Raw genomic sequence first — 23,033 nt, 5'->3', positions numbered from 1 at the left:
GAAGTTTCGAGAACATACCTTCACCGAGGAGCCGAGCAATATATTGCTCCCTGCCACGTATATCTCGCGAAGAGACCGTGAGGATAAAATCAGAGAGCTTAGAGCCCACACAGAGGCATACCGACAATCCTTCTTTCCACGGACAATACGAGACTGGAATAGAAGGGAGAACCGATAGAGGTACTCGAGGTACCCTCCGCCACACACCATCAGCTGGCTTGCAGGGTATGGATGTAGATGTAGATGTAGTATGGTGGCTTCAGGCAACGGAGCTTGTGTCGGCACGACACTGGTGGCATGCCTGTGGGCTGTCACTCGTGTCAGTGGCCTTTACAGCTGGAGCAGCACCAGTGGCTTGCTGACAGCCAAAGGCACACAGTTGCCAGAAACAGACAGCTGGTCTCAGTAGATCACGAAGGAGGTGCCCTCAGATGCAGTTGGTGAACTGGTGACTCCCAAGTGGCATCCTGGAGTTGACTGAAGTCAGCCAGCAATAGACCTCCAGCCGGAAGACTCCAGTTCGGTTCTCGGTAAGATCAGAACTGGACACAGTCCGTAGACCCGTGCTTTTGGCAGGATCAGCATTTAGTAGTAGTTAAGGCTGGGTGATCCTCAAGAGGTTGATGACGGGGTACGTCTTTTGACCAGAGGGGGTGATTTTTATCGCTGCTTGACCCGGCCTCATTGTGACGGGGTGTCACTTTCGATCACACAGACTGCTGAAGCGGCGCACACCGAGCCCGGGCACGGTGTAATCTAGCTTACCACTGTGGCGGCCTGGCCCTTGTGCTGTGCTATAGCTGCAGTGTTCCAACTCTACAAGCAGTAGTAGGCTGAAATGTGTGGGAACTGGCTCACCTCAGTGTCCGAATACAGACTTGTGTCTCGGCACTTATCCGGGCAACGGAATGTTGTGGCAGACTTCTGGCTCACATAGTAGCGAGTTGTGGACGTTGGTTTGGCTAGGTAATGGCGTAACGACAACTTGTTAAAAGTCATTAGTGCGAGGGTCTGAGTTTCAATCTGCCAGGAAGTTTAAAATCGGCAAACACTCCACTGCAGAGTGTTATGTTCTATTGTGGAATACTGAATACGAGGTGTGATCAAAAAATACGATGAATGAATTTATTTAGCAGCATCTCCTTATGCTACAACCATGTGATGTAATTTGTACGACCGTATTTACTCGAATCTAAGCCGCACTTTTTTCCCAGTTTTTGTAATCCAAAAAAACGCCTGCGGCTTAGAATCGAGTGCATAGTAAGCAGAAATTCTGAAAAATGTTGGTAGTTGCCACCACAACTAACTTCTGCTGTCGAATATATGTAGCACTACACAGGCTTGCTTTGCTGGCACAAAGATAAATACTGGCGCCAAAACCTCTGTGTCGGGAAATAAATTTTATAATAAAAGGTGGAAGACGAGCTTTTCTGTCCGCCCCGAGTTTCGACCACTGCTTTTCAATGTACTGCGAAACTCCGACTGGCAAGACCGTTAGGGGTTTTTGTCAATATGGCCAACTCTACATTCTGAATTTTTTCCTACCTGTGAGAAGAGATGGTTGCTAATAGGAACTTTTATGAATTGTGAATCACATGCAGTATTCTCTTCACCATAAGAATAATACGAATATAAACGTTTTGTCATGTATTCTTTCATGTTTGCTGCTATCTCATTTAAATCCTGTCCACCTAATAAACTACAAAACTAGAGTGGGTCAACAGCAAATGCGGAAGAATATACATATCATATCATATCATGTCATGTTTATATTTGTATTATTCTTATGCCTAACAGTGATACAGTCAGAAATGAAGCACGGCAATTGACTAGATTTTTAAATCTAAAATGACTCTATTTTTGTGCAGAATGTAATGTACTAAAGAGGTGTCTGCAATGATTTCCAAATGGAGAAAAATTTTCGCTGAACTCTCGTTCAGAACATCTTCTGTCATACGCAGTCTATTATTTGGTTCTTGTTGATCCTTATCAAAGAAAGCAGCAGTGTAAGTAACAACAAATAGCAGTCTCTTGCCATTGTTTCGCTAATGAGAGAATTCCTCTTTTTTTTTTTTTCCATTGTAAGCGGCGGTAGCGCGCACAAAAGCAAGCCATGCCGCGAGTGGCGACAGGCTATGAACACTCATCAATGCGACAAATAATGCATGACACAGTACAGTAATGCATTTTCAGCTTAGAGTGACGGAAACACCTATAACAAAGAGAAGGCACTTATGAGATCAAAGAAAAATAAGCAATCAATTCAAACCAGACGAAGCACATGAAAAAGGAAGGGTACTCGTATAAATACGGACGGAGCGCCTGACGCATAGCAATGGCTACCTAGTAAAGCTTAACTGCTAAGCTTATGACTCGAACCAAACTACTGTAGCTGTATCATCATTCATTCGACCTAAATTGTGTCTCATATTAAAATGGACCAACTTTGTTTCAATTTGGAGGTGCGGCCTAAAACTTTTCTCTCCCCTTGAATTTTGAGTCTCAAATTTCAGGTACGGCTTAGATTCGTGAAAATTTTTTTTCTTTGATTTCGAGTCTCATTTTTCAGGTGTGGCTTAGATTTGACTGTGGCTTAGATTTACTTGAGTCAGTTCGTGTTTACCATGTCTGTCATTCATCATGAAATTTGAGCTAGACGTGAACATTAAATTCTGTTTGGAGTTGCAAAAAAGTGTGAAATAAATTCATGAAATTTTGAAATTGGTGTACAGTGATATTCATGTAATCAGACTGTTTGCAAGATGTGGTGGTGGTGGTGGTGGTGGTGTCCCATACCCCGAGGAGCGTAGGGGATGATGTGGGAGACCCGCACCCCCGACGAGGCAAGGTCCTAGCGGAGGTGGTTTGCCATTGCCTTCCTCCGACTGTAATGGGAATGAACATTGATGATGAAGATGACACAACACCACCCAGTCATCTCCAGGCAGGAAAAATCCCTGACCCCGCCGGGAATCGAACCCAGGACCCCTTGCGTGGGAAGCGAGAACGCTACTGCAAGACCATGAGCTGCGGACTTGCAAGAGGTACGAGGGATTTAAGAGTGGAAATGAATCAACAGAAGATGCGCAATGATTGGGAGATCCATTAACCTCAAAAACAGAAGAAAACGTGCAAAAACTGACAAACATTTTTTGTTCGAAGAGACAAATGACTATTCAAGAGCTTACTGAAGGACTTCCCATCCTATATGGATCTGTGCAAAGCACTTTAACCAGTAATTTCCAAATGAGACAAGTGAGTGAAAGATTTTTCCCAGACATTTGAATCATGAATGAAAGGAAAATTGTGTGTCAGTTTGCACAGAGTTGAAGGATCGCCTTCATTCAGATCTGGACTCCATGTCGAGAATTGCAACTGCAGATGAAACTTCTGCCTGTGGGTACGACCCTGAGACAAAAATTCAGAGCTCACAGTGAAAAACCAGTGAAACTTCTGACCCTAAAAATGGATGTCATTCAAAATCAAATTTCAAAGTCAAGCACAATGTTTTTATTTTGAGGACATTATGCAATCAGAGTTTGTTCCAAGGGGAATAGCTGTAAACAAATGTGTGAGGAAAGAGACCAGAAAAATGGGCCAGTGCCTTCCTTCTTCTTCATTGCAATGCTCTGTACCACACCTCACTTTAAATTCGCAAATTTTTGCCCAGAAAAAGTGTTTCCATCTGTCCACATCTGCCTTACTCACCAGGCTCAGCAGCGTGTGCCTTCTGGCTCTTCCCAAAAAGTAAAACCTCCATTAAAGGAAAATGTTTTGACACGATTCCTGACATCGAGAAGGCCAAGACAAAGCAACTGAACAGACATCATTCTAATCCAGCAGTCACTATAAATTAAGTCACAAATGAATTGCAGGGCTTGGCTGCGAGCAGTCACCGATTTAAACCGATGGGGAAAGTTGAAAATTTGTGCGAGACTGGAAATCAAACTCAGATCTTCTGCTTGCTAGGCAGATGCTCTGACCATCTGCACAGACTATCCTAGCACACTTCATGTCAGATCAAAATTCACAACTTATCCACACACTACTAATGTAGTGTCCTAATTGCTCGTGGCATTACTCCGGCACAAATTTTCTACTTTTTCCATTGGTTTAAATTAATGTGTGGTCACAGCCAATATCTGTAATTTCTGTGTGTCTTAATTCATAGTGGCTGCTGGATCAAAATGGTGTCTGTTCTCTCAGACATGTCTGAAAGAACAGGCACCAAACATATATAGTTAAGCTGAGGATGGCCAATGATCTCTTCGGTGCGGATGCACATCAGGATCTAAGTCTTACGGGGATCGACAAAGTGCCACGAGTAACGAGGAAGATGGGCGAGAGGCACTATATTTGTAGTGTGTGGATAAGCTGAAAATTTTCATCTGATGGGAGGCATGCTAGGGTAGGCCGTAATGTTGCAATGACCAGTTAATCCAGGTGGCTTAGTGGTCAGAGCATCTCTGCTGTAAGCAGAAGATCCAGGTTTGAATCCCGGTCCGGCACAGATTTTCAACTTTGACCATAGGTTTAAATCAATCCCCCGTGTGCAGACAATGTCTGTAATTCCTTTGTGTTTTGAAAACAATTGTCATCCAAAACTGGACATTCATAAAATTTTACTATACAAATAATACAGGGTTATTACAAATGATTGAAGCGATTTCACAGCTCTACAATAACTTTATTATTTGAGATATTTTCACAATGCTTTGCACACACATACAAAAACTCAAAAAGTTTGTTTAGGCATTCACAAATATTCGATATGTGCCCCTTTAGTGATTCGGCAGACATCAAGCCGATAATAAAGTTCCTCCCACATTTGGTGCAGCATGTCCCCATCAATGAGTTCGAAAGCATCGTTGATGCGAGCTCGCAGTTCTGGCACGTTTCTTGGTAGAGGAGGTTTAAACACTGAATCTTTCACATAACCCCACAGAAAGAAATCGCATGGGGTTAAGTCGGGAGAGCGTGGAGGCCATGACATGAATTGCTGATCATGATCTCCACCACGACCGATCCATCGGTTTTCCAATCTCCTGTTTAAAAAATGCCGAACATCATGATGGAAGTGCGATGGAGCACCATCCTGTTGAAAGATGAAGTCGGCGCTGTCGGTCTCCAGTTGTGGCATGAGCCAATTTTCCAGCATGTCCAGATACACATGTTCTGTAACGTTTATTTCGCAGAAGAAAAAGGGGCCGTAAACTTTAAACCGTGAGATTGCACAAAACACGTTAACTTTTGGTGAACTGCGAATTTGCTGCACGAATACATGAGGATTCTCTACCGCCCAGATTCGCACATTGTGTCTGTTCACTTCACCATTAAGAAAAAATGTTGCTTCATCACTGAAAACAAGTTTCGCACTGAACGCATCCTCTTCCACGAGCTGTTGCAACCGCGCCGAAAATTCAAAACGTTTGACTTTGTCATTGGGTGTCAGGGCTTGTAGCAATTGTAAACGGTAAGGCTTCTGCTGTAGCCTTTTCCGTAAGATTTTCCAAACCGTCGGCTGTGGTACGTTTAGCTCCCTGCTTGCTTTATTCGTCAACTTCCGCGGGCTATGTGTGAAACTTGCCCGCACGCGTTCAACCGTTTCTTTGCTCACTGCAGCCCGACCCCTTGATATCCCCTTACAGAGGCATCCAGAAGCATTAAACTGCGCATACCGTCGCCGAATGGAGTTAGCAGTTGGTGGATCTATGTTGAACTTTGTCGTGAAGTGTCGTTGCACTGTTATGACTGACTGATGTGAGTGCATTTCAAGCACGACATACGCTTTCTTGGCTCCTGTCACCATTTTGTCTCACTGCACTCTCGAGCGCTCTGGTGGCAGAAACCTGAAGTGCGGCTTCAGCCGAACAAAACTTTATGAGTTTTTCTACGTATCTGTAGTGTGTCGTGACCATATGTCAATGAACGGAGCTACAGTGAATTTATGAAATTGCTTCAATCATTTGTAATAGCCCTATATTTTGTGTTACATTATACATTCTGTCAGTATGCTGTTGTGAATCTGCTGTCCTATACCTGTTGCCTAAAACAATGAATACCCACTGTCAAAACAGCTCTGGTATCATCTGGGAGACGTGCAAATGGAACGGCAGGCGCTTCAAGCCACTGAGTGTGCGGGACGGGGCGTCGCTGGAGCTGGCGTACCAGCGCTACCTGCAGGAGGCGGCCGTGGGGCAGCAGCCGCCCACCTCGGTCCTGGTCGACGGCAAGGTCGAGGTGAGCACTTCCTCACTCGTATTCCTGTAATTATATATCTCTCCTTGCTTCTCCTTAGGAGGTTCTAGCAATTGTCTCACATAGGAGTGAGTTTCTGTATACAGTGAGGTGACAAAAGTCATAGGACATTTCCAAGTTTGGTGTCGGACCTCCTTTTGCCGGTTGTAGCGCAGCAGCTCGAGGTGGCACAGACTCGACAACTCGTCGGAAGTCCCTTGCAGAAACAATGAGCCGTTTTGCCCGTATAGTTGTCCACAATTGCAAAACTGTTGCAGTGCAGGATTTTGTGCACAAACTGACCTCCCCGTAAACATTCGACGGGATTCACATTGGGCGATCTGGGTGGCCATATCATTTGCGAGAACTGTGCAGAATGTATTCAAACCAGTCGCAAACAGCTGTGGCCCGAAGACGTGGCACATTGTCACTCGTAAAAATTGCGTCGCAGTTCGGGAATGTGAAGTCCGTTAATGCCTGCAAATGGCCTCCGAGTAGCTGAAAATAAGCATTTCCAACCAGTCGTACAATGAAGGCTTTCACGACTGGACGGTACTATTGTTGATAATTCTTCCGGGTTATATGGCTGTGGTCCATGGAATTCTTCTATTCCTAATGTTTTGTCCAATACTACGTTGGACATCCTCAGAAGTATGGCGATTCCTGCCGACTGACAAATCGGGCGTCGGAGAGCGGCCTAAATACCCAGGAAAGTGGGCGTGGTCTAACTTGCACATAGTAGCAGAGAGAAAACTAGTCAAAGATAAAACGTAACTACTGATAATAGTCCGTCATAAATAAAAATCACTTATCGGTTCTGTAACGCCACTGTCCATATCTCGCTTAATTTCAAGACCTATTCTTTTCTATCAAAATTATCTTCATGTTTATAAATTTCAATAGCCTCCCTATACAGTCGTGGATAATAGTTCGTGGTAGCACTTAAAATTGTAGTTTCAGAAAACTTAACTACACGGTCACCTGACTGAAGTGCATGTTCCGCAACAGCCGATTTATCTATTTTTCCCAGTCGGCAAAGACTTTTATGCTCCTTTACCCTCGTGTTCACACTTCTTTTCGTAGTACCAATATAGTCCTTGCCACAAGTACACGGAATTTTATACACACCACTATGATAATGGTGGCCTTCTATCTTTAACAGAATGAAGTACTTGTCCTATTTTTCTGGTAGGTTTGAATACCGGTTTCACTTTACGTTTCAGCAAAATTTTGCCCATTTGATCTGTAATCTTACTAATAAAAGTAAAGACACCGTGTTCTTCCATTTCTGTGTACCATCCTTGTCCTTTGGGCTGCTGTAGTTAGGTCTTAAAACTCTGTTAATTTCTTTGTTCGAGTACCCATTCTTTTCGAAGGCCCGTTTCAGACGATTCAGTTCCGTATCCAGATGTTCCGGCGTACAAATCCGTTTTGCCCTGTCCACTAAACTTTTGATTACACCTCTTTTTTATTGTGGGTGACGATTGGAGTTCTTATGTAAATATCTATCAGTGTGTGTGTGCTCCTCCGAAACACTTTATGCCTACACTGGCTCGAGTATCAAAAGTTAGCAGAGTGCCAGGGCAATGTCTCTCTTTTAATATTTACAAAAGCTTTTAGAAGACAGTGAAGTCTGAAGCGGTGTCTCGTCCGCTCCCCACCCGGCAGGTGGACTTCAAGGCGGAGGAGATGATACGGCCGAGCCGGCGCAGGCTCCGCCGCACCTACCGCACGGGCCTGTGGATGCAGCTGCGCACGTCGCCGCACCAGACGCAGCTGCACGCCAGGATCAACCGGCTGCAGATCGACAACCAGATGTTGGACTGCATGTTCCCCGTCGTGCTGGCGCCCGTGCCGCCGCCCAGGAGCGTCGCTGCCGACAACGGTGAGAGCGTAGAGGAGAGCCGCTCCGGAGTGGCGAGACTTACTGTGCCTGTTTCTCAAAGTGAACTTCCATCTGTATGAATGTGGAGGCGGAATTAATCAAATTTTTCTGGTGACACGAGTATTGTTACTGTGAGAACACAAACACCAAAACAGTAATAAATGTACTTGTGAAAGTTGTTTACAGTTTCTTGTAGCTGCAGGACTTTCTTTACCTTTAAATTAAACTTTGGCTTATGCAGTTCTCAAAAGATCATTGTAATTGGTATTAGCTGTACACAGATTGAAAGGAAAAAAGTAAGACATGAGCAAGTTAAATTAGATTTTTCAGAAATTGAATGTTCTTGTTGTGGTCTTCAGTCGTGAGACTGGTTTGATGCAGCCCAGCAGCTACTCTACCCTGTCCAAGCTTCTTCGTCTCCCAATACTTACTGCAACCTACATCCTTCTGAATCTGCTTATTGTATTCATCTCTTGGTCTCCCTCTACGATTTTTACCCTCCACGCTGCCCTCCAATGCTAAATTTGTGATCCCTTGATGCCTCAGAACATGTCCTACCAACCGGTCCCTTCTTTTTGTCAAGTTGTGCCACAAACTCCCTTTCTCCCCAATTCTATTCAATACCTCCTCATTAGTTATGTGATCTATCCATCTAATCTTCAGCATTCTTCTGTAGCACCACATTTTGAAAGCTTCCATTCTCTTCTTGTCCAAACTACTTATCATCCATGTTTCACTTCCATACATGGCTACACTCCATATGAATACTTTCAGGAACGACTTCCTGGCACTTAAATCTATACTCGATGTTAACAAATTTCTCTTCTTCAGAAATGCTTTCCTTGCCATTGCCAGTCTACATTTTATATCCTCTCTACTTCGACCGTAATCAGTTATTTTGGTCCCCAAATAGCAAAACGCCTTTACTACTTTAAGTGTCTCATTTCCTAATCTAATTCCCTCAGCATCACCCGACTTAATTTGACTACATTCCATTCTCCTCGTTTTGCTTTTGTTGATGTTCATCTTACATCCTCCCTTCAAGACACTGTCCATTTCGTTCAACTGCTCTTCCAGGTCCTTTGCTGTCTCTGACAGAATTACAATGTCATCGGCGAACCTCAAGATTTTTATTTCTTCTCCATGGATTTTAATACCTACTCCGAATTTTTCTTTTGTTTCCGTTACTGCTTGCTCAATATACAGATTGAATAACATCGAGGAGAGGCTACAACCCTGTCTCACGCCCTTCCCAACCACTGCTTCCCTTTCATGCTCCTCAACTCTTACAACTGCCATCTGATTTCTGTACTAATTGCAAATACCCATTCGCTCCCTGTATTTTACCCCTGCCACCTTCAGAATTTGAAAGAGAGTATTCCAGTCAACATTGTCAAAAGCTTTCTCCAAGTCTACAAATACTTCTACGGAATCCAAACTGATCTTCCCCGAGGTCGGCTTCTACCAGTTTTTCCATTTGTCTGTAAAGAATTTGCGCTAGTATTTTGCAGCCATGACTTATTAAACTGATAATTTGGTAATTTTCACACCTGTCAACACCTGCTTTCTTTGGGATTGGAATTATTATATTCTTCTTGAAGTCTGAGGGTATTTCGCCTGTCTCATACATCTTGCTCACCAGATGGTAGAGTTTTGTCATGACTGGCTCTCCCAAGGCTGTCAGTAGTTGTCATGGAATGTTGTCTACTCCTGGGGCCTTGTTTAGACTCAGGTCTTTCAGTGCTCTGTCAAACTCTTCACGCAGTATCTTATCTCCCATTTCATCTTCATCTACATTCTCTTCCCTTTCTATAACATTGCCTTCAAGTACATCGCCCTTGTATAGTTCCTCTATATATTCCTTCCACCTTTCTGCTTTCCTTTCTTTGCTTAGAACTGGGTTTCCATCTGAGCTCTTGATATTCATACAAGTCGTTCTCTTATCTCCAAAGGTCTCTTTAATTTTCCTGTAGGCAGTATCTGTTTTAACCTACTGAGATAAGCCTCTACATCCTGACATTTGTCCTCCAGCCATGCCTGCTTAGCTATTTTGCTCTTCCTGTTGATTTCATTTTTGAGACGTTTGTATTCCTTTTTGCCTGCTTCATTTACTGCATTTTTGTATTTTCTTCTTTTATCAGTTAAATTCAATATTTCTTCTGTTTCCCAAGGGTTTCTACTAGCCCTCGTCTTTTTACCTACTTGATCCTCTGCTGCCTTCACTACTACATCCCTCAGAGCTACCCATTCTTCTTCTACTGTATTTCTTTCCCCCATTTGTGACAATTGTTCCCTTATGCTCTCCCTGAAACTCTGTACAACCTCTGGTTTAATCAGTTTGTCCACATCCCATCTCCTTAAATTCCCACCTTTTTGCAGTTTCTTCAGTTTTAATCTACAGTTCATAACCAGTAGATTGTGGTCAGAGTCCACATCTGCCCCTGGACATGTCCTACAACTTAAAACCTGGTTCCTAAATCTCTGTCTTAGCATTATATATTCTATCTGAAACCTGTCAGTATCTCCAGGCTTCTTCCACGTATACATCCTTCTTTTATGATTCTTGAACCAAGTGTTAGCTATGACTAAGTTATGCTCTGTGCAAAATTCTACCAGGCGGCTTCCTCTTTCATTTCTTCCCCCCCAATCCATATTCACCTACTACGTTTCCTTCTCTCCCTTTTCCTGCTATCGAATTCCAGTCACCCATGACTATTAAATTTTCATCTCCCTTCACTACCTCAATAATTTATTTTATCTCATCATACAATTCTTCAATATCTTCGTCATCTGCAGAGCTAGTTGGCATATAAACTTGTACTACTGTAGTAGGCATGGGCTTCATGTCTATCTTGGCCACAATAATGCGTTCACTATGCTGTTTGTAGTAGCTTACCCGCACTCCTATTTTCTTATTCATTATTAAACCTACTCCTGCATTACCCCTATTTGATTTTGTATTTATAACCCTGTATTCACCTGACCAAATGTCTTGTTCCTCCTGCCACCGAACTTCGATAATTACCACTACATCTAACTTTAACCTATCCTTTCCCTTTTTAAATTATCTAATCTACCTGCCCAATTAAGGGATCTGACATTCCATGCTCTGATCCGTTGAACGTGAGTTTTCTTTCTCCTGATAACGGCGCCCTCCTGAGTAGTCCCTGCCCGGAGATCCGAATGGGGGACTATTTTACCTCCGGAATATTTTACCCAAGAGGACGCAATCATCATTTAATCACACAGTAAAGCTGCATGCCCTCAGGAAAAATTACGGCCGTAGTTTCCCCTTGCTTTCAGCCTTTCGCAGTACCAGCACAGCAAGGCTGTTTTGGTTAATGTTACAAGGCCAGATCAGTCAATCATCCAGACTGTTGCCCCTGCAACTACTGAAAAGGAACCACACGTTTGTCTGGCCTCTCAACAGATACCCCTCCGTTGTGGTTGCACCTATGGTACGGCCATCTGTATCGCTGAGGTACGCAAGCCTCCCCCCCCCCCCCCCCCTCCACCTCCCCCCCCCCTGATGGCAGGGTCTATGGTTCATGATTAGGGGGGGTGGTGGGGGTAGGCATGTCAGTTGGTAAATCACGTGGGTGCTTTCACACGTGGCTCTGCCTTTGATCGTGTACTCCTTCCGGGTTACAGGACTGGAGTAGGTGGTGGTGGGAGGGTGCATGGAACGGGTCTTACACCGGGGGCAGTACCTGGTGTAAGACCTGTCCTATGCACTCTCCCACCACCACCTGCTCCAATCCTGTAACCCGGAAGGCGTACACAACCAAAGGCAGAGCCACGTGTGAAAGCACTCAAGTGATTTATCAACTGACATGCCTACACTGTGAAGCCTTCTATGTGGGAATGACCAGAAACAAACTGTCCATTCGCATGAACGGACACAGGCAGACAGTGTTGGTTGGTAATGAGGATCACCCTGTGGCTAAACATGCCTTAATGCACGGCCAGCACATCTTGGCACAGTGTTACACCATATGGGTTATCTGGATACTTTCCACTAACACCAACCTGTCAGAACTCTGGAGATGGGAACTTGCCCTTCAATATATTCTCTCTTACCGTTACCCACCAGGCCTCAGCCTCCGCTAATTTCACATTACTTCCCCTCGACTGACATCTCTGCCCTACCTCTTTGCATTTACATATGTCTGCCCGTGTCTGTATATGTGCGGATGTGTGTGTGTGTGTGTGTGTGTGTGTGTGTGTGTGTGTGTGTGTCTGGCCTCTCAACAGATACCCCTCCATTGTGGTTGCACCTACGGTACGGCCAATGTATACCTGTCCTTTTTTCCCCCATAAGGTAAGTCTTTGCGCTCCTGGGATTGGAATGATTTCTTACCTTGTCCCTTAAAACCCATATCCTTTCGTCTTTCCCTCTCCTTCCCTCCTGATGAAGCAACCTCAGATTGTGAAAGCTTGAAATTCATGTGTGTGATTGTGTCTTTGTTTTTATATATATATTTTTCCCACTGATGTTATCAACAACATTGTCAATTGTAGTCAGTGTTCATGTGTCACTGCTGAGACATGTTTTCGTACTGCTCGTGTGATGTTACTGGAAGCTGTGATGTCTTACTGTGTTATCTTAAGAGTAGAAGAAACACATTTGAAATAGTGCTCTTACTGCAGCGGGCTTCTTTGGCTACGGGACTGAGCAGTTTCTTATACTACAGTGTTGTATCTGCATGTTCTTTTCGTGAGTTGCAGGTTCCCAAATGATAGAAAGTTTTGGTGGTCATCTTTGTGTACCAAAGAATTCTCTGACTATTATAGCTTTAGAGTTTTATTTTGATGTGATGGAGAGTGTCTACTGAGTACAAGTAAAAGCAACAGACGAGAGGGTGGCTGCTTGCATAACTACGCTGTCCACTCGCACTAATGTGACCTCCTGTGAGAAACCTAAATAACCACCTTCTGCAGCACAGACCACTGGAGATGTGCAAGAAGGAAGTCAGTGAGGTTCTGGAAGGTACCAACAGCGATGCCAAGCCAAGCCAACCCAACCCAACCCAACTCAACTTTAGTGCTGTGCCTAGCTGCTGTAGATTTCTCAGCTGAGGATACGTAGCACGAGTGGCCCGATCGAGGTGGTCCGGTGCCTTCTCAGTTAGGTTTAAACCCAGAGAGTTTCGTAACCACGGGAGTGTGATATTCTCTCTCGGTGCTCTTTGTATCGTGCAGATCAACTTTGAGCTGTGCGACACTTTGCATTGTCCTACTGGTAGATGCCATCGTACCGAGGAAAACCAAACTGCGTATAGGGTGGAGGTCTTCCCTAAGGATAGATGCATACATGTTTCAACTATTGTGCCTTCCAGAATGACGAAATCACCCAGGGAACACCACAAAAACTTTCCCCAGATCATAATGCTCCCCCCTCCAGCCCGGATTCCTTCCTTACGTACGTACGTTAATGGCTCTCTGTTCAGTGCACCATAAAACATATTCATCTAACATCTACATCTACACGATTACTATGCAATTCACATTTAACTGCTTGGCAGAGGGTTCATAGAACCACAATCATACTATCTCTCTACCGTTCCACTTCCGAACAGCGCGCGGGAAAAACGAACACCTAAACCTTTCTGTTCGAGCTCTGATTTCTCTTATTTTATTTTGATCATCATTCCTACCTATGTAGGTTGGGCTCAACAAAATATTTTCGCATTCAGAGGAGAAATTTAGTGACTCAAATTTCGTAAATAGATCTCGCCGTGACGAAAAACGTCTGTGCTTTAATGACTTCCATCCCAACTCGCGTATCATATCTGCCACTCTCTCTCCCCTATTACGTGATAATACAAAACGAGCTGCCCTTTTTAGCACCCTTTCAATGTCCTCCGTCAATCCCACCTGGTAAGGATCCCACACCGCGCTGCAATATTCTAACAGAGGACAAATGAGTGTAGTGTAAGCTGCCTCTTTAGTGGACTTGTTGCATCTTAGAAGTGTCCTACCAATGAAACGCAACCTTTGGCTCGCCTTCCCCACAATATTATCTATGTGGTCTTTCCAACTGAAGTTGTTCGTAATTTTAACACCCAGGTACTTAGTTGAATTGACGGCCTTGAGAATTGTACTATTTATCGAGTAATCGAATTCCAACGGATTTGTTTTGGAACTCGTGTGGATCACCTCACACATTTCGTTATTTAGCGTCAACTGCCACCTGCCACACCATACAGCAATCTTTTCTAAATCGCTATGCAACTGATACTGGTCTTTGGATAACCTTACTAGTCGGTAAATTGCAGCATCGTCTGCGAACAACCTAAGAGAAATGCTCAGATTGTCACCCAGGTCATTTATATAGATCAGGAACAGCAGAGGTCCCAGGATGCTTCCCTGGGGAACACCTGATATCACTTCAGTTTTACTCGACGATTTGCCGTCTATTACTACGAACTGCGACCTTCCTGACAGGAAATCACGAATCCAGTTACACAACTGAGACGATACCCCATAGACCCGCAGCTTGATTAGAAGTTGCTTGTGGGGAACAGTGTCGAAAACTTTCCGGAAATCTGGAAATACGGAATCAACTTGAGATCCCCTGTCGATAGCGGCCATTACTTCGTGTGAATAAAGAGCTAGCTGCGTTGCACAAGAACGATGTTTTCTTCTGAAGCTGTGCCGATTACGTATCAATAGATCGTTCCCTTCAAGGCGATTCATAATGTTTAAATACAGTATATGCTCCAAAACCTTACTGCAAACCGACGTCAATGATATAGGTCTGTAGTTCGATGGATTACTCCTACTACCCTGGTGCGACCTGCGCAATTTTCCAATCTGTAGGTACAGATCTATCGGTGAGCAAGTGGTTGTATATGATTGCTAAGTAGGTAGCTATTGTATCAGCTTAATCTGAAAGGAACCTAATCGGTATACAATCTGGACCTGAAGACTTGCCCGTATCAAGCAATTTGAGTTGCTTCGCAACCCCTAAGGTATCTATCTACCTCTAAGAAACTCACGCTAGCAGCTGTTCGTGTTTCAAATTCTGAAATATTCCATTCGTCTTCCCTGGTGAAGGAATTTCGGAAAACTGCATTCAATAACTCCGCTTTAGCGGCCCAATCTGAAAGTGGTTATTGGACGCTGATATCAAACTTAGACGGTGATCACATTAATGTGCCCGGACTGTGTATTCGTGACCACAGCCAATGAAAGTGAGATCTAATGTTATCGTGAACTCTGTTTTACAGCGCTGAAGCCCTTCGCGGAGGTGAGCATTGTGCAGAGGATAATGGAGCACAGCCCTGTGCAGCAGTTCAAGTACTTCAAGGTGCTTATCCAGGAGTTTCACATAAAGCTCGACTTGGGCTTCATCAACAGCATCATCCAGCTGTTCATGGCGGACGAACTCAGTGACGCGCAGGAGGTAAATGTGTGTGCTGTACTGATCGAATTAATTGATGCTCTTCGTCTGGTGGAGTTAGAGTAGTTTATGCACTCAATTTACTGCAGTGACTCTAGTTACCTATAATTATTCCAAGTATTTCAGATTGTCTTTGCGAAACTTAAAATTTTGGTAACAGCATTTATAAGGACAGTTGTTTCGATAAATGTTATTTTGAACTAAAACGACATTTAATTTGTTTTCAGGCAGAACAGTTTGCAGCCGACTTAAAGGTGGTCGAGGAGCCTCTCCAGAGTCACGTGTCGATGCAGTCTTCACAGGAGCAGAAGAACTTTTATGATCTCCTGCACTTCTCACCGCTTAAGGTGAGATGCTACCCTTGAACTGAGCAAACTATTATGATGTGTAAATATTTTTTAGTGTTCCCTTAACAGAAATCATTTTGGCTCATTGTAAAAAAGTGTTATTTAAGAAAAACTTAATTGTATTTCTCTTTAATATTTGGAAACGTTGTCAGTTTGTAGTCCGTGCATCCCTAGGGGAAGAGGTCAATATTACAGAAAGTAGTTTCTATGCAAAAAGGTTCTCGTAGACCTGTTCTCCGTATCCAGTGGTAAAAAAAAAAAAAAAATCCCATGAACAGTTGCTACATTTATGGAGTACAGGGCAGTTAAGATTAAACTTTCACTACTTCAGGGGAGTTGGAACGCCCTATCCCAACAATTTTAAATTTAATGATATGGCTTCCCTGTATTTGAGGAACTACTGTAACCATTGACATGAAACTTTTACAGGACATTAAACTATATGTTCTGAGTCTACTGAACTACAATAATTGCATTTCAGACGCTGCTTTTGGAAATGCAATTTTTTAATTGCACGGTTAAAACTTTGTGTACTTTTTGTACATTATCGTAAATAATTTTAATTTTACATAACATTATGTTCTTCTTTTGGTTTAGTTGACTCAGGATATGTATGTTATTACTCACTGAAAATTTGAATACTCTACTCAAAGTGGTTTCTCAGATTTAGGGAAAAATGCAACAGGAAATGTAAGTTTTCAGGAATGGCTTCTAAAGTTTCAAAAGACTGTAACTTACTCAATATATGTTTAATTGTGTATTTTTAGTCACTCGGAAGCATTCTGCACTGTACTGAATATCATCCTCTTGATCTTTTTCCAAGTTTTTTCTTCTTTATTGGCTCCTTAGTGGCCAACTGTGCTGCATGCACTGCTTTATCGATGCGAACTTTGTCCTTCCGTGCAATTTCTCTGATGCCGTTTGCTCCAGGATTAATTCCCATATGATGTAGCACTTTCACCCTACCAATGTTGCCATCATTAAAAGCAATAACAGTATCACTGACACTGCACGGCTAATTGGGATTTAGAGTCTGACCATGCAAATACTTCTTCAGTAACTCAGGATTTGCCAGGTCTCTGTAAATAGGTTTTATGATATTCAAGACTGCTGCTGGGATGGAATATTTATGGCTGTATGAACTCTTTGAGTACTGGGTGATGCGGTAATTGCACCACAAATCAGGTCCAGGAGGGTACTTGTTTTTCAGCAGTTGACAGTCTGTGGAAAAAGGTAGCCCATAATGCCTGCTTCATTCCCAACAATCCTCAGTATTATTTCTAATGGCCATCCCATAATACTGCCATAGTTCATCAATCATTTTGTCTGTCAGCCTGCCTCTTATGGTTTTACCATCAGAAAGTTTCTTGTCTTTCAAACTTTGTTTCAACTTCCTCAACCTGGTGCCCATCCTCTTCTGGACATGACCTTTAAACATAGCAATCCACAGCCTTCTATATAAATAATTATCAATTTTATTAGATCTGGAAGTAATGCATGTAACAATTTTAATATTTTCAACCGGTGTAGCTTATGTTTAAAAAAATAAAATACTTTCCATGTGAGTTTATATATATAATCATTTTATTCGGAAAATTGCAAATTTTTTAATGAGATAAAAATCCAAAAATGTAAAAAAGAATTTTCCGTTCTAACTGCCCTTAAGTCAGTGTAATGCAAAAGTATTTACTGTATGGGTACCCAACTTTGTCAGTGTAGATGCAAAACTATTTATCATACGGGTACCCAACTTTACAGGAATGATGCTCAGACCGTGCACTGCAAGATTTGCATTGTTAGTCATGTTAGTGTAATGACTTGCCACTAACAAGGGGACAGCAGCATGACCATGGGGTCGGGGATTTGTCCGCAATTTTGTGTTGTGAACGAGGACCCCTAACACCTCATGTGGTTAAAATATTAAGACGCACTACTTGGAAAATCCCGAGAAAAATCAATCCAAAGTTTCTTAGGCGCCTTAAGAGTACAAAATGTTAGTCCACTGCCGAGCCGCCATCTGGCATACGTGGTTAGCGCTCGGACCCTTATGCCAAAGGTCTCGAGTTCGATTCCTCCTCTGGCACTTTTTTTTTCTTCTATTGCTTGCAAAATTGCAGTGCATTGTTACAGGAGAATAGTGAAATTAATTCCTGGGAAGATTGTATAAAAATTCATTCTATAATTCACCATCAATTATCGTCACCAATATTCCGAGACATGATTCAATATGCCTGCTTTGCCTCAAAATTGTCAAACTCGAAACATTTTCGTAAATGTTAATGGGGCATGTTTTTGTACAGATTTATTGCAAATGCTCTGTGATTGTAAAAAATCCGCTTTTATATGTTGCGCAAGATTTATTTGTTTTAACGATAATTACCACTGCGGTTCTTCTTTATAATTATTATATGTATAAAAATTGAATGTTTTCCAATCGACTTCGTTATTCTGATTAAAAAGGCAATGTTTCTCCTCATATACTTTACAATGAAAACTGGGAAACCCACTGCCATGAATTGTGTTGTTGGACAAAAAGAAAATAACTTTTATTCAATCAATTTGTTAAAGATAATGTAGGTTTTTGAATCTTTCTGAATAATTGGTGGAATAACCAAAGAAAATGAAACAGAAGGGGGAAAAAAGTGCCACAGGAGGAATCGAACATGAGACCTCTGGCGTAAGACTCCAAGCCCTAAACGCCTAGGCCAGACGGTGGCTCGGCAGTGTACTAACATTTTATACTCATAAGGCACCTAAGAAACTTTGGATCGTCCTAATATTTTAACCACATGAGGTGTTAGGGGTCCTCTTTCACCACACAAAATTGCGGACAAATCCCCGACCCCATGGTCATGCTGTCTCCTTGTAAGAGCAGGTGGTGGTACAGTGACATAAGGTCGAAACACAAGCATACGTTTCCATTACAGCTGCAGACAGTGAACATGGGTCTGGATAACCAAAGCTGTTTCATCAAAACAATTGCAGTACAGCTGCTGTTCTTTGCAAGTATTTACGCATTAAAGGGATACAAACAGGTCCTCTTCCCACACTATGGTTGAAGAATGTGAATTAGAAGTTGGAATTAACTGGCAGTTTGGGGACTGAGTGAGGCAAATGGCCAATTGTGCTGAGGCAGGGAATGCTGATCGCAATGTGCGATTTTCGACAGTGTCTCGTAACAGCTGAATATTACACGCTCCACATTTCGTAAAGTGCTGCAAACAATAGCTAAGTGGTATCTGTACAAACTTTCAGCCTGTCACGGATTTAGATGACCATCAGTTTGAGCACTGTTTGTAAGCTGGAATGTAAACATGGTATGCACTTAACAGATGTTATCATCCCAAGTGGAAATTAAAATGTGTGTGTTTTTTTCCCAGTGGTATATTCATTACTTCTCTTCCACATGTCCTTCCAAATGCTTTCCCAGATTTCCATTGTCCTACAATCACTCATTTTTCATGAGACTCTTCTCAAGTAGTGAAACTAGGCTGAGAACTTAAGACAACTTTCAATACATTTTGGAGAGAATGTTTATAGAGTATGGCAGCAACCAGCCACAATTTACATTTGACTGTCTTTGCTGAAGGAGCGCTATTACCAGTCCCTAATTTGCAAATTCCTCATTGCTTTTACCAAAATATGTGGTAGATTGTTGTAGAGGTGAGTTGTCCAAAGGGTAAAAAATAAGTAAACGTTTTCAAGGGTTGGCAATAATTTGCACTAACTCATGTTAGGGCATAACTTACCTGAAATCACTGCTTGTAACATTTGTTTTCTACTTCTTTCTGCAATGAATGTCATTGACATTGTTCTTGATATTTCCTCCTTCACTCACAGTGGTTTCATTTTTATTAACATTTGTGGAACAACAAGAATAATAAGTTTGTTTGTGTGGTCATCCACTGCAGCAAGCACAGAAATACTTGTTTTATAACATCTATTCTTGCTGCAACGTAATTTATTTTTCCCAGATGCATTTCACCTTTTTCTTGCTCTAAGGTGTCTTCACTGGGATCTATAATGATACTGTTTTGTTATTTTTAGATTATCAAACAGTTCACGCCATATTTTTTACGTAAATAAGTAATTAGTTAAAGTTTGTTGTGATCTGAGAAACAGATCACAGCATACTGTAAGTTATTACTTATTTACATAAAAAAAACATGATGTGAACTGTTCAATAACCTAAAAATAACAAAACTGTATCATTCTAGATGCCTTAAAGCGAGAAAAAGGCGAAACACTTCTGGGAAAAATAAATGAAGTTGCAGCAAGAAAAGGTGGTTTTATTCACAAAACAAGAACAAGAATAATTATTGAAATGCACCACATATGCACATCTCATCTGACATTATGTTCTCTTGAAACTTATCACCTTCAATTTAAAACCATTGTTTCAGGTTCAGAACAAACACACATTGGCATCTTTATGGACTTAACCAGTTATCTTATGACTCAGCTCAAACACAGTTTGTGTGTCTAGACTCATAAAACGCACAGTTTGAATATTGATTTTTCACAAATTACCAATTTTCATGATTTTTTTTTTTTTTTTTTTTTTTTTTTTTTTAATACAATGATGTAGTGCATAAGTTAAGATTTCAGGCTGGGGTGATGAATAGGGTGTCACTTGCACTGACTAATTTAATCTGTTCAATCCACTTATATGTGCTTCCACAGCTTAAACATCTTTCACTGTACTATTTGAGCATTCTTGAATAAATTCCCGACTTTTTCACATATAGTTTTATCACTGAATGTTGCTCTCCCATTGTATGTGTTCATACAGAACTGATATTTTGAAATGAACAAAATAGGTTATGTTTGCTTTTATTTTATTTTATTTTTTTCAAATAACTGATAAAATTGCCTGATAGTTTGCCAACTTTTCCTGCAGTTTTCTCCCCTAATGCAGTTTTTCTTGTTAGTTACTGAACGTCCTTCGTACAGTGAAGATATCTGGAAGAATCTCGAACTATCATATCTGTCTCATTGTCCAGAGAGTCACTGATGAATTGAGCTTCATTTAAGGTTGAAGTACCACAGCTTCCATCTTTGCTGCCTGTCAGCCTGTCATGAAACATCATTACATTCATCATTCTGCAGAAGACCTTCAACCTTGTTCCACATCAACTAAGACAGTACTCCAGAAAGGAATGTGCTTTTGGCTGTAATAAATTAAAAAAGTGTATTTTATCAACAAAATGTTGACAAAACATAAAACATGCTGTACTTCTGTTCATAATCATCTCTCATATTTCAGCATTTGTCATAAGTGTCCATGAACTTTAGAATTCCTGTGTTGTAGTTGGCTGTCTTCAGTTCATTGAGTTGTTTATTGTAGTTTTCACCTCAACATCACTAACAAAATGCTTCCAGCGCATGAGATCTTTGTGAAAAAGTTTCTTATACAACTTTTTACTTATGTCGATTATTCAATAATCCGTGACAAGTGATGGACATGGACACAATTCGAATTTTATTATGCTTGTTTATTTGCCCATTCTCAAAAATTTCACAATATTTTCAAACATTTTGTTTGTTTGTTTGTTTGTTCCTGTATCACTGTACACTACCCTGAATCCGTAATAAATTTATGCTGATTTCAATTGCAAAAATCAAATGACACAGTGTTTCTTTTAATCAAATACCTAATACACAACAATAACTTGTTTTAACTCGCACTCCCACAGCTCTTTAAGATGAGATGGCTAGTAAACCATTTGACCTCTGATAGAACGCTAATACTGTCTCGCACTTTGGGAATGTGGAAGAAGCTATTGGCTGCCGAATTACCCGTTTTGGTTATGCCAGCTGTCACCATGTGGGTGACTTCCTGGATTCAAGTAGAAGTAAGAGTGCTTTATCCAGCTTGTCTGTGACAGGTGCAGCAGAACTTCTACATCTCCAGTTACTCAACATATATGCTCTGTAAGGCACGGTACAGTGAATGACCGAGGGACTTTGTACCATTTTCTTTCGTGTCCTGCTTTCAAGTTGAATGAGGGGAAAAAAGCATTAGAGGTTTGTGCCTGTGCAAGTGAATATAATAAGTTTCCTTGCAAGACAAAAGCTTCTGTACACAAATTGGCTCAGCTTTAGAAAACGTTGACCGTGGGAAATCAGCTTAACCTGCCGTTGGACACTGTCCAATGAACTGTCGGTGAAAGGCGAGAGGCAAATTCCGTATTCCTAAAAGTGTTTAGCACAGTGCCCCATCACAGACTATTAATATAGGTTAGAGGACGCAAAGTATATTTCGAGATATGTGAGTGGTTCGAAGATGACTTAAGTAATAGAACCCTGCATCTTGTGGTTGATGGAGATTGTTCATCAGAGAGAATGGTATGGCCAGGTGTGCCCCAAAGAAGTGGGATAGGACTGCTCTTGTTCTCTGCATACAATCATCTGATGTATAGGATCAACAGCAATGTGTTACTGCTGAAGATGCTACTATGTATGGGAAAGTATCTTTGTTGAATGATCATAAAAGCATACTGGATGACTTGGACAGAATTTCTATTTCAAGTGACGAATGACAGCTTGCTCGAAATGTAAAACAACATAAGTTAACATGGATGAGTAAGAATAGCAATCCTGTAATGTTTGCATACAGTGTGCACTGATCAGCTAGAACATTATGACCACTTATCTAATAGGTGATATAATAGTGGTGATGCATTGTGTCATGCAAACAGTGAGGCCTTGGTAGGTTGCTGGAGGGAGTTGCTACCACATCTGCACACACACACACACACACACACACACACACACGTCGACTAATTCCCATAAACTCTGGAGGGGGGTGGATGAGCTCTGATGCCACGTTCATCCACATCCCAGATGTGTTCCATTGGGTTCAGTTTTGGCAAATTGGTGGGGAGGGGTTGCACATCAACCGGCCACTGTGTTCTTCGAACCACTCTATCACACTTCTGGCCTTGTGACATGGCACATTTTCTTGTTGAGAAATGCCACTGCCACATGGAATGTAATTTTCGACAGTCTTTTTGTTGTGCCTGTCTGTGACTCAGCATGTCCACTATATGACGTGTACCACCTTTCCTTTTCATGATATTGTTACATTCCATCCTCAATTTTTCATGGTTTGTAGACTGGATAAGAAAAATTAGAGCTCATACAAAGGTGTATAGAA

The 23,033-nt window shown here is 41.9% G+C and overlaps 1 protein-coding gene across 1 annotated transcript in view; it reads left to right on the top strand.

The window, feature by feature from the left end:
• LOC124719041 (vacuolar protein sorting-associated protein 13) overlaps positions 1-23,033 on the top strand; it is a 447,369-nt gene that overhangs the window by 364,161 nt on the left and 60,175 nt on the right. Inside the window, exons 50-53 of the mRNA XM_047244711.1 lie at positions 6,078-6,240; positions 7,906-8,122; positions 15,355-15,530; positions 15,755-15,874. Of these exons, the coding sequence (XP_047100667.1) occupies positions 6,078-6,240; positions 7,906-8,122; positions 15,355-15,530; positions 15,755-15,874 (676 nt within the window). The remainder of the gene's footprint in view (positions 1-6,077; positions 6,241-7,905; positions 8,123-15,354; positions 15,531-15,754; positions 15,875-23,033) is intronic.

The sequence above is a fragment of the Schistocerca piceifrons genome, chromosome 10 (genome assembly GCF_021461385.2).
Source record: "Schistocerca piceifrons isolate TAMUIC-IGC-003096 chromosome 10, iqSchPice1.1, whole genome shotgun sequence".
In the NCBI taxonomy this organism is placed as follows: Eukaryota; Metazoa; Arthropoda; class Insecta; order Orthoptera; family Acrididae; genus Schistocerca; species Schistocerca piceifrons.
This window is presented reverse-complemented; position numbering and strand designations above follow the sequence as displayed.